This window comes from Engraulis encrasicolus, chromosome 13 (assembly GCF_034702125.1).
Source record: "Engraulis encrasicolus isolate BLACKSEA-1 chromosome 13, IST_EnEncr_1.0, whole genome shotgun sequence".
NCBI classification, from domain to species: Eukaryota; Metazoa; Chordata; class Actinopteri; order Clupeiformes; family Engraulidae; genus Engraulis; species Engraulis encrasicolus.
In genome coordinates this window covers 50,055,697-50,067,873 of record NC_085869.1, presented here as the reverse complement: position 1 = coordinate 50,067,873, position 12,177 = coordinate 50,055,697, and the positions used below count along the sequence as shown (strand labels likewise).

Here is a 12,177-nt window from a genome sequence, read left to right as displayed (position 1 = left end):
GAAACAAGCGTCCCAGTTTCATTCAAGAGTGGTCACTTCCGCTCTGGGCAAGCATGCGCAGTTAAGTTTCAATTGTGGTTATGGTAGCGGTTGTTTTTGTTTTCTCGGTTCCGCTGAGAGCGTTTCAAAATCCTGCTCATTTTTTCTCCTGTCGTCGGAAATAAACATCAAGTTTACCAAAGACATTGCTTGACACGACATCGAAGCCGATTAAATGGGTGCCACCGAGAGCACAGAGGGAGAAAGGGAGCCCCTGCTCGTTCCAACTCAGACAGAGACTAGCATACAGCCTGTCTACAGCAGAGTCTATGGGCGAAGATGGCTGGTACTGACCCTGTTTTCGTTGTGTGGGTTCATGCAAGGAATGGTATGGAACACTTGGGGACCAATACAGATATCTGCCAAGCAGGCGTTCAGTTTTTCCTCGACAGACATCGCAGTTCTGGTCCTGTGGGGACCCGTGGGCTTCTTGCCTTGGCTGTTGTTTATGTGGCTAATGGACAAAAAGGGTGAGTTTGTTTTGTTTGTTTACGTTACTATACGGCGACAGTATGCCTCCATTTACCCTACTAAATTAACCCTTACGCAAAATTATGCTTAGCCGTTTATCTGTTGTGTGACAGGTGTTGCATTGATCACATCTATGTGGAAGAGATCTTGGAGGAACAAAATGTTCAGCAGCACATGGGTTCCAAGAACTCCAAATGATGGAGAAACTGGTTAATTTGGGTACAATGTAGCTGATCTTCATTGTCAAGCAAGGCAGTGATCTAAGAGTTAAAACTGAATAGGGCTGTAAAGTTTTTGTCACAGTCTTTGAAGCTGCCATAATTGGTGAAAGCACAAAAACTGATGGTTGATGAATATACAACAGAGCGCCTACATTGATGACAATCATTTTATCAGTGCTACTGGCACATCTGTGTATTCAAGGGCAGGTGAAGTGTCTGGTAAGATGAGGACAAGACTGGACACGTCATTGGCATTCCATTCTTCACAGCAACCAAGGCTCCTGGTCTGACACTAACAGTTTGCCAAAACAAATTGTCTCCAACACATGACAGTGAGTCAGCTGATGCCTGTCAGGTGTCATCTTGGATTTGATGCCATCAAATGTTACCACAATCAGCATTGTACAGCAATAACAGTAACAAGAGCAACAACAAAAACTTTGATCACAGATTTATATTGTATAAGCCACTGAAAACATACACTACTAAACCAAAGGAATTGTTACGTGATACGCCTTTGGCCTACTTTATGGACATTACAATGCAGGCTATGTAATCTTCTTCAGCCACCACACCTTATATTGTGTACATAACACATGTGACCTCTGCCTGTCACTCACACAGGTAAAATGGTTCACTGTGTACGTACGTTGTGGCACTATTTTGTTTTGTATATAAATAATAAAGGGGTATTGGAACAGCATGGTTAAGTGATAAACCTGGTTTAGTTAACCTACAGGAAGAGGTAAGCCTGCTAATACGAAGCCTGCTGGTGTCATTCAATTAAGAAAATGAGTATTCCAGGCTCTTCTATTAGCTGATTTACTGCGACCTCAAGGTTAGCTCATCCTGGTTCACTACTGAACCAGCCATTTGAAAACCTCATGTGTAAAAAATGTATGGGAGTGAGTGATATTAAGGTCTCTGTGGTATTGTGCACTCGATCATCGGTGCTGGAAAGGGGGATGCGGTGGTGCATTTACACCCCCACTTTTGGACTCCCTAAATGAGGCTTAGTCAACTTCAACTGCAGACAAATGAGTGAAGCAGCAGTAACATTGTCAAGAAATAAAGAATGAATAAAAAATGCACCACTTTAAAACTCGCTCCGGCGCCCTTACACTCAATGCACCCGTCACAGAGAAAACATTTAATAACATTCGGTGTGTTGTAGCTAGGATTGCCCCATTTTCACATCACTACTCTCTACCTTGCCAGCATCAGTGTTGTTGTTGTTGTTGTATGTGTGTGTTTTTTAGCTCCAGTATGACATTATTCGATATCTTGGCAACCATGCCATTTGTCATGACTACGTAATGCAATTTACCAGTCTTGATGTTATTACGTTTGGATGCAGATTGAATGGACACCATTTGGCCATTTTTTTCCGATCAGTCGGGGGGAAAACAAACAACAAGAACAATGCAAGTATTTAGCACCGTAAAATATTAGTTAATGGACGTGGGTGAAAAAAACATCATTCATGGAATCGTAGCCGAGTCAACAACACATCTGTTAATGTCCCAGATGTTAAAAGAAGTTACATAACTTAGTTGATGGGTGTTTTTTCAGTGTTTACAGTAAGAGATACCCATTATGGTGTCATTACTCCGTAGTTTTTTTTCATAGGAAGTGGTTTGCCTAATTGAAATTGACCTGAGCTTAATAGTGGTAGGTCTGCACATTTACGCTAAACGTGTAGGGTAGTGTAGAGTAAGAAAGTGCCTTAAAGTTGGTTCAAAATTGAATTCAAATGTGGCCTAGAGCAATCCAGAGGGCCAAAAGAAAATGACCTGTATGCCCTTAAGGCTGAGTAGACTTGTGGATTCACTCAAGTCTGGCCCTGTCATTGCCCTTAAGCAAGTGGCATTTAAGCCAGTGAGGGAGAGAAAGAGGGAGAGGGAGAGAGAGCTTAAGAGTACTTTGAGGCTAAGGAGGACTGATAAACTCAAGTGTGACCTACTCTTAGAGAGGGCCCATTTAATGTGCTTGAGGTTGACATGCTGACTTTGGCAGTCGGAGATTCCTCACCGAAAAAGAAAAAAAAAACAAGAAAGAACAAATTTTATTAAAAACTAGAAATCCACTCAGAGAGTGCAGACCTCCGCCAAAGAAGCTGTTTGATTAGAACATTTGACGATGTTTCACCCTATTTTTTGACAAGTCTTTCTGCATTGTTTTGTGGAGTTAGAAATTAGAATGTCAAAATTCGCCCTATCCCACAATGGTGAAGAATCTTCCTGGATCCTGGATCTGGATCGTGATCCGGATCACCACCAACATGTAATCACCTATTCCTTTTGTCATTTCCAACAACTCCACAAAATTTCGTCAAAATCCTGTTAAGGCTTAAGTTAACTTTCTCTGATTTACAAGGTGTTACGTGGTCAGACAGCATTCCGAGAATTCAGGAAATAGGCTAGTATTTGATGATACTTTATCCTACTTCTAGATTAGTTGTGAAACCTGACGTGACAGCGAACGAGAGTGTCTTGCTGGAAACATGTGAGGTTGAGAGAAAGCGGGAAGTCCTTCGTCAGCTTTAGGCATACCCCACTGACGAGACTCTCACATGGCCAGAGGATGGAGGACAGACAGGAAGTGGAAGCCTTTTCTCTCTGTGAAAGTCATTACTCCAAACTACTGGCCTTTCCTCTTTCCCCTGCCGTTCTTGTCTAGCCTCGTGCGCCATCCTACATTAATACGAAATGAGATGGTAGTATTATGGGATGGTCAGGACCAGGCTAGTTTTTGTCTACTTTGGTAAAACAAGTTTTGTGTTGTATCAGTGTTTCCTACAGATTTTTATTTAAGTTTGGTCAAGGACAAGGTTATTACTGAAAAGGTGTGCAAATGTTGTACCCGTTCATGTGAAATATGATCTGAAAGCCATAAAAGTGTACAGTGTTTTTGGTAAAGCAACTTCAGAAATTAAAATCGTACACAGTCAAGGTGGAAGGTGTTTCTTGTCAAAGTGGGCACCTTAACAGTAAAGTGGCTGAAGGAAACCCTGGACATCCATTTGACATTCAAGCTGCAAACTTGATTGAACTTGTCTGGGAAAGAAATGAAGCCTTTTGGCACATGAGGAAATGTATCCCTGTTTCAATGCTGGTTAACAACAAGTGTTATTTTTCAGATTGACAACATATATTTTAAATAGGCCTATCAGATGAATGTCCATGTCCAGTATATAAAACTGACTTCACCCAAGTTGACACGGAGGACAGGGGAAAGGATGTTAGTTTGGAGAACCAACTGGCACCCTCTGTGGTTCACAGGAGACAGGATGTGTGTATGAGAGGAAGCGGGACTTGATTTGTGTGAAAGTTTGATATTCAGAATGAAACGCTGCGTGAAAGTTTGATATTCAGAATGAAACGCTGCGTGAAAGTTTGATATTCAGAATGAAACCATGTCTGTAGAGAGACTTAGCCTAATTGTGGATGTTTAATTAGAAGAATAGACTTGGCTAATTGGGGAGATGTAATTATTTTAAAGGATGGGTTGTCTGTAGTCTAATGTGCCAAAGGGAGTCTGATGTTCCATTAAGTCACAATTAAGCTGAGACGAGGCAGCTGAAATTGACACCCATCACATTTTAGTTTTAAGACCCCTTCCTTAGGAACACTTTGACACGGCTTAAATGAGAGCAAAAATGTGAATATTTGACGTGCCTGTAGGGAAGTTTTGAAAATGGCACTTCCACTGCACACAGACACTTTGTGAAGCACTGCAGTAGTTTTAACTGATCATTGAACACAGAGTCTTTGGCTTATGTGTCAAGTTCTTCCTGTTCTCTTTTCTGGGAAAGGATAAGTTATACATTTACACTGTCTGTACATGATATTTTAGTTTTTGCATTGAACTTTAGAAAGTGCTCTAAACTACCAACCCTATCCACACTATTAACCACAAAAACCAAAGGCAAGAGGCCAGAAATCCCATGTTTTCTCTTTCATGGCATCATATGTCTCGCTGTTTGGTTTGGTTCTTCTTCCACAGATAAGTCAGAGATCCTACACCATAGGTAGTACTCACCATAGCTACCCTCGTGCTCATATCAGTGCTTTATAACAGTGCCACACCAACAGTGTTGTTATTATATCACAGTGTTATCACATGCCGCATCACCCTCATCCACCATTCATGCCTCTCATAAATGTGGTCTGGATAGAGCTGGCATAAAATGTGTTTTATTTCAAGTCACTTGATGCATCTGTCCTATTTTAACGAGAACTTCTGGTCACAACAGAGGTGGCTGTGATGAACTATGATAAACTGCAATAGTGCCCACAATTATTTATTATTTATTCATATCACGACTAGGCTTGTCCTTTCCCAGTCTCTGGCAAATTATTCGGATGCCACGTGGTACCCTGGGGTACAGGCTAGGGAGGGAGCAGGGGATTGTAATGGGGCACACAGAGAGTTCATTTGGGGGAGTTCAGACAAAGCACAGGCCTAGGGGAATATTTTACCAACCAGGGCAGTCTCATCACCAATCAGGCTTCAGCCAGTACCTTGAAGTTGTATTGAAGCAACTTCATTAGGTTTGCCTGCAAGTGTCTGTCCTTGCAATCATCTGATCTCCCAGGGGGTTTCAGTTCATATGACATGGTCAAATTTTGGTGATATCTTCACACCCTTAGGGGCCCGTCTGGCATAACCCATCTGGACCATCTGGCCATCATGCAACATGTTCAATCCAGAATGCAATGCATCCATGACTGTAGTTGACATGCTTTGATCATGTGCAATATGCCTGTTGACATCTGCATGTTCATTGACATTAGACACCCCAGATGTCTAGAGGACTATGCCAGGTCCCTGTAGGCTATGTCCATTAGGGCTGAACACAACCTGATTTGAAATATTACATTGGGTGGTAATATGGGAAAACATTTGTACTGTGTATCATCCAAATGTCCAAGTCCAATGTGGCGTATGGGTGGAGAGTGTGTTGGCTAACGCCAGGGACACATGCCGGCGAAATGAGTGGAGCGAAGGGAGGCAAAATTCAGTGTTCCATTCTGGCCGCTCAACCGTCAGCAGATTGTCGCCGCGAATCAAATGGAATGAAACATATACGTTGTTGATTTGACTGGACGTTACAAGCAATATTCGCTCCTGATTTGCATAATATTAAACTTGTTTGAATATTTTCGCTTTGCTTCACTCCTGTTTGCTTGCCCTTGCCCCCGTCATAGGTATGAATGGCGAAGTTCGCTTTGCTCAGCCAAATTAGCATGTATGTGTCCCTGGCGTAACTGAGTCCATGTTGTGTTTGTCACATATGGGTGACGCCGTTGTGTTTAGATTGCTAACTGCTCCATGTTGTGTTTGTCACATATGGGTACGAGTGTGTTGTGAGTGTGTTGAGATTGCTAACTGCTCCATGTTGTGTTGTGTGTTGTGCAGGTCTGAGGGCCTCTCTACTGCTCTCCGCCTTCTTCATGATGATCGGCTCAGCCATGCGCTCGGTGCCCGTCATAGACCTGCAGCTTAGGAGATGGTAAGGCTCTCTTTTATAACACACACACACACACACACACACACACACACACACACACACACACACACACACACACACACACACACACACACACACACACACACACACACACACACACACACACTTCCCAGCTTTCACCATGAACCACCTGAGCCACGCTGAACCCATCCTCCTCCAACACTGAGAAACGGCGCGCACAGTGTACAGTAGGTTCTTTTCTCCTTTCTTGTTATTATTATACACATATTTTCAGCCTGAATAGTCTTATCGTCGGCTCTGATGCATTGTGTGCAGGGGGAACGTACAATAATTCCAATGCTAGCATTCAGGAAATACAGCGACAAGACTCGGGCCTCCAGGGGGTGTGTTTGTTGTTTGTGGCGTGCACACAGAGACCAGAATCAAGAAAGTAACAGCCTTGCCAACAAAATGAATTCTCTTTTCTTCTTTTTTCCCTTCATTTCTTTTCTCTTTTTTTTCAAATGAAGGCTCACCATTTAAGAACAGTATTTTCTTTTTCTAGCGAGTGCTATTGTTGCTCATTCTTCATGACACACATTTCTACTACAGTGGCAGCGGTGCTCCATTCACATGACAGCTCAGTCACAATGGCAGGCAGACTCAAAGGGACAGAAAAGGACAACGTTCCCCCTCCTGAGATTTGGGGAGCCATTTTAAAACATCTTTCAAACATACTCGTGGGGCCTGCTGCCCATTTCCACCTTTTTTATTATGGTATTATTATTTGTTTTATCATATTCAGTTTTATTACGGTAGGAGTTGTGTTCGCAAACTGTCATTGCCTCGCTCTTTTCTTTTCTTTTGACATTTAATGTGAAAGAGAAAACAAAGGAGCCACATAAACAGCAAGGTAGAAAGGTAACCTTCGCTTGAGAAAAGGCACACGTTATTCTGACAAAGCATCAAACATTGCGCGTCATTGCAAATATTTCCGGCATTTTTCCCCCACAAAAGACTAGAGAGAGCAAGGTTATCTGCTTGACTTTGGGTTATAAAAAAAGTAATTTCATTAAGCCATCCATTGCTAATCTTCCATATATTTCATTTTTTTCCCGCCGTCACAAAGAACCCTATTCCGATAATGTAAAACTGCATTAGAAGATACCAATTGAGAAGGAAAATCATATTCCTTTTAATGAGGTGGATAGGGGGGCTTTTTTTCCCAAACAACTGCCGGATTTATTTATTTATTATTTTCACCTGACATAATAGTCCGACCCAAAAAACTATTTGGCATGCCCTGCACATTGTCCGTGATTGAAGCCCCAGCCCTTTCCCCTCCTCTAATGTTATGGCAGCAGGATCATTGTCAGACAAAAGCATTAGTCAGAAAAAGAACGCAGTGTCTAGTTGGGTTATGTAAGGGCTGCATTGTCAACTGGATGACAGTCTTAAAAACCATGTGAGACAAGCCTGTAATATAACAATCACTGCATAATAAATTCACATTGAGAGCCGCATTGTAGGAGAACTGCATTAACCTCAGTTTCTTAAGTAAATGGTGATGTGAATGTTGTCTACCAACCTTGTTCCACATTCAAGCCACACCAGCAGTTTATTTTCCCACAAAAGGGTGGGACAGGACGGGATTTTCTGGGTGGGATGTGTAGCGTAACTTGACAATTGACAGTTATGATTAATGCTGGCCTTTAAAAAAATATACTTTAGTAGGCAGAAGGTTGTGTTCAAAATTTCTGCTAAAGTTACGTAGCTCAAGAAAGTCCATCCACTAGTGCATGCTATAAACACACAGCCTGCCCATAAAAAGTGTCTACCAAAAATTCCCAAATTTGATCTTTTGATTAATATTTTACTGGTGTGACCAAAGTACAGTACGTTCTGCAGCCAAAAAGCCTATTGCTGGAAGTGTAAAATGGCAGAAACAGAGCAGATCCACCTTTTCATGTATGTGTAGTGTATGTGTAGTGTAGTAGTCGCAATGGACACTTAGAAATTTGATGTTGGGTGGTAAATATTAATGAAAACGACAGCATTTGTGAGTAAACTGCTAAAATATTAAATTCTCCACCTTTTCACCAAGTTGTCACCAAGATCTTGTATTGATGATGGTGCTGATGGTACTGAATGCTGTAATATCCCAAAGATTCTTTCTGATGCTGGGGTCTGGACTCTGTGATGGCTATTACATGCTTAAAAATGTTGTCTCGTGCTCCCTGAACTATTCAAGATATGCTCATTCAAAATTCATTCAAAATTTAAGCCCTATGAATCTAGGCATTCTTTGAATCTTCTTTGAATATTCCCATGTCATCAGAAAAGGAAAAAAAAACGTATTGATGGGAATACGTACCTGTTCAGACTTCATTCATGTTGTCATCCATCCTCATTCTTTGAGTACATACGGTACTGTAGCTGAACCAAAAGCTGACACCAAGCGTTTCAATGATTGCTGATGATGATTGATCTTTCACATGATCAGGGTATGTGTCTTTTGACATGGTTGTTTGATATATGAGAAGCAAGTCATTGTACTAGAATGGTTAAGGGAGAGCAGGACATTGGTTTTTTATGCGGATTGGCCACCACAGAGAATCTTTGGGATGTGCTGGAGAAGGCTTTGTGCATTGTCCAAACCCTACCATCACCAATGCAAGATCATTAATGGCAAAGGTGAAACGTATGCACCAGATAGAAATAAATCCAGACATTGCAGAAAATAACTGAAACAATGCAACACCAAACATGCCCTGTAATCAAAGCTGTGTGTGTCTCCACAAGTGTGCGACCGTGGCTTTTTTGTGTGTGGCTGTGCTGTTTATTGTTTTTGCTACAAATACACATGTCATTGTAGTTCTTAGAGACTGTTACTGTATGTAACACCTGAAGTGATGTGAGTTCATCTGTTTGAAGTTTGCACCATTTTCAACAAAGACTTTCCAAACTCAGAGATTTCAATTTGTATGGGCTGTGACTCAAGGGATGTCAATGCCCTCCTATTCAGCTTGTATCAGAAGCACCTACAGCACTGGGTAGTAAGGCAGTGAAGTGTAAGCGCTTTATAATCACGCCGGAGAAACCTGTGAAATGTAACCGGTATATCCTGGCCTGGCATATATGGAGCACATATTTTCCTAGGCAACGGATTTTGTAGTGTTTTACAGCCACGCCTGAGTCATCAGAAGGGGTGCATTTTAATCCATAAAGTGTGTGGATTTATGCACTCCCCACTGCAGAGATATTCGACCCAGTCAGCAGGGGGGTTCAGAGCACTTAACCACCACAGGTCTGCTGCAGACACACACACGAGCGTGCACACGCGCGCGCGTGCACACACACACACACACACACACACACACACAGACACACACACACACACACACACACACACACACACACACACACACACACACACACACACACACACACACACACACACACACACACATACAAAGTACTCTCTCTCTTTCTCTTTCTCTTTCTCTTTCTCTCTCTCTCTCTCTCTCTCTCTCTCTCTCTCTCTCTCTCTCTCTCTCTCTCTCTCTCTCACTCACACACACACCGACACACCAACAAATCACATGCAGAGTTTAATGCAACATAAGCCAGCCTGTAAATGTCAGTGGTATGAACCACAGCAAATTAATTCCCCAAGACACCTAAAACACACACACACACACACACACACACACACACACACACACACACACACACACACACACACACACACACACACACACACACACACACACACACACACACACATGCACATTCCTAGTAAACACACTGGAATGCAAAGTAAGAGGTGTAAATGATTACTGCAATATTACATGCCATATTTGAAAATGATTCCCTCAAGATATTTTGAGAAACAAAGTGCTATAGAGACACATACACAAACACAAATTTGCATGTACACACACACACACACACACACACACACACACACACACACACACACACACACACACACACACACACACACACACACACACACACACACACTCAAACTCGCACACCTTGGATTATACCTATTGTCTCCAGCAGGTGGCAGTGTCCTCTTTCTGAGTGCGCTTTCACTAAAATCCTCCCGAGCCCACAGCACAGACACTGGCAACCGGTGATGAGGGGATTGTTTTTGACTCACTTTGCACAGCTTGTTTCCGCAGCCGTCAAACATCAGTCGAGTTGAGAGAGAGAGAGAGAGAGAGAGAGAGAGAGAGAGAGAGAGAGAGAGAGAGAGAGAGAGAGAGAGATAGAGAGAGAGAGAGAGAGAGAGAGAGAGAGAGAGAGAGAGAAAGCGAGAGAGAGAGAGAGATCGAGAGCGAGAGAGAACAAGCTTGTGCGGCGGCTCGACAGGGATTTGGGTCGGTAGGACCAGGGCTCGGCAGGCAGGCAGGCAGGCAGGCAGGCAGGCCGCCAGAGAGACGTGAGGGTTTGTCAAGTAAGTCAAACTCCAGAAAGAGTTCAAGGGCATCAGAGCAGTGATCAAACAGCGGCGTTTGATAGAATAAAATCACACCAGCTTTCAACACTCAACGCCGAGGATGAGGAAGAGAGGAAGATGAAGGGTAGCAGCCAGCCAGCTGCTTCCGCTCACCCCGATTTAGAACCGAGCCAGGGATTCCCTTGACGGCGCATGCATGGTGCAACGCTCTTTTCAGTGTTCTGTCTGCGCCGTTGTATCAAACGTATATATATATTTAAAAAATACATTTCAAGCGTTTGATGGTCGTTTGTTGTTTTGCCATTCCCCGGCCTTGCCTCACTCTCTCTCTTTTTTTTTTAGCCCTCACTCTTGGGAGAGTGAACTTTTGTTCTGCTGTGTGTGTGTGTGTGTGTGTGTGTGTGTGTGTGTGTGTGTCTGTGTCTGTGTCTGTGTCTGTGTCTGTGTCTGTGTCTGTGTCTGTGTGTGTGTGTGTGTATGCATGCTTGTGCGTGTGTGTATGTGCATACGTACGTGTGCGATCGCGCGTATGTGTGTGTGTGTGCGTGCATGCTTGTGTGCGTCTGATTACTCTTGATCAAAAGCAGACAATCTGGGAGTGGGCGCTCACTAACCCACCCGTCTGTTTATCGGAATTAGACCCCAGAGTCTCCAGTGCTTTTCCTTCTGACACCTGTCAGACTGGATCAGCCAGACACGAGTCTCCAAACACAGAGGAGAGGGTAGAAAAACAGAGCCCTGCTACCCTGCAACCCTGCCCTGCCCTGCCCTGCCCACACAGCACAACACAGCACAGCACAGCACAACACGGCCCACTCTTCCCTCTTCACAATGCAGGCTGATTGGGAAGAGGGGAGAGTTTGATTGCCTTCTTGAATCAGCACTGGGATTGCACTTTGTGCTCTGGGGTGGCTCTCTGGTGTATGTAAATACAAAGACAGGAGCCTGTTGATTAGGATTAGGGAGGCAGACGACCATAGGGGTTGGCTTAGCATCCTTGCCTGGAGATGGGGATGGAGGTGGGAGACATGGGAGATGCATAGGGGAAGTCCTCTCTGGTGTGTGGGGGAAAAAAAGCACAGACATTGTTGTTGAGTACAGATGACAGTGGAATCCACTGGGGTCTACATAGCTCATCCTGGTTGTGGAGAGCTGCTGTTGTTAGGTAGCCTGGGAAATCCCATGCTGCTTTGCACAGTCGTTCCGATCTGAAAGACAGCATGGATGCCATCACTTAGAGAGGGTTCCATATCTTGGGCTCTAATCAGAGAGTAGGCACGGATGGAAAGGCGATGACTGCAGTTTGTTTGAATACAGCTGACACGATTAGCTATGGGCTATGTATCATGCCAAATGACACTTGTAACGAGCAATTAACAGTCGTCGTCAATTGTAAACCACACACCCCCTACTGGCTTTACAGTAGGCAGGTCTCCAGACCTTGTTTCACTTGTGATTAGGTATGGTGATGACCAGGAAAGTTGTTGTGGTGAGTTGACTAGAGA

General features: G+C 43.5%; 1 protein-coding gene across 1 annotated transcript in view; it reads left to right on the top strand.

Moving 5' to 3' along the window:
• The first annotated feature begins 82 nt into the window (after nucleotides 1-82).
• The window catches only part of slc49a4 (solute carrier family 49 member 4), a 72,340-nt gene continuing 60,245 nt past the window's right edge, over nucleotides 83-12,177 (top strand). The window contains exons 1-2 of the mRNA XM_063214202.1: nucleotides 83-509; nucleotides 6,153-6,246. Coding sequence (XP_063070272.1) covers nucleotides 215-509; nucleotides 6,153-6,246 — 389 coding nt within the window. The 5' untranslated portion in view covers nucleotides 83-214. The remainder of the gene's footprint in view (nucleotides 510-6,152; nucleotides 6,247-12,177) is intronic.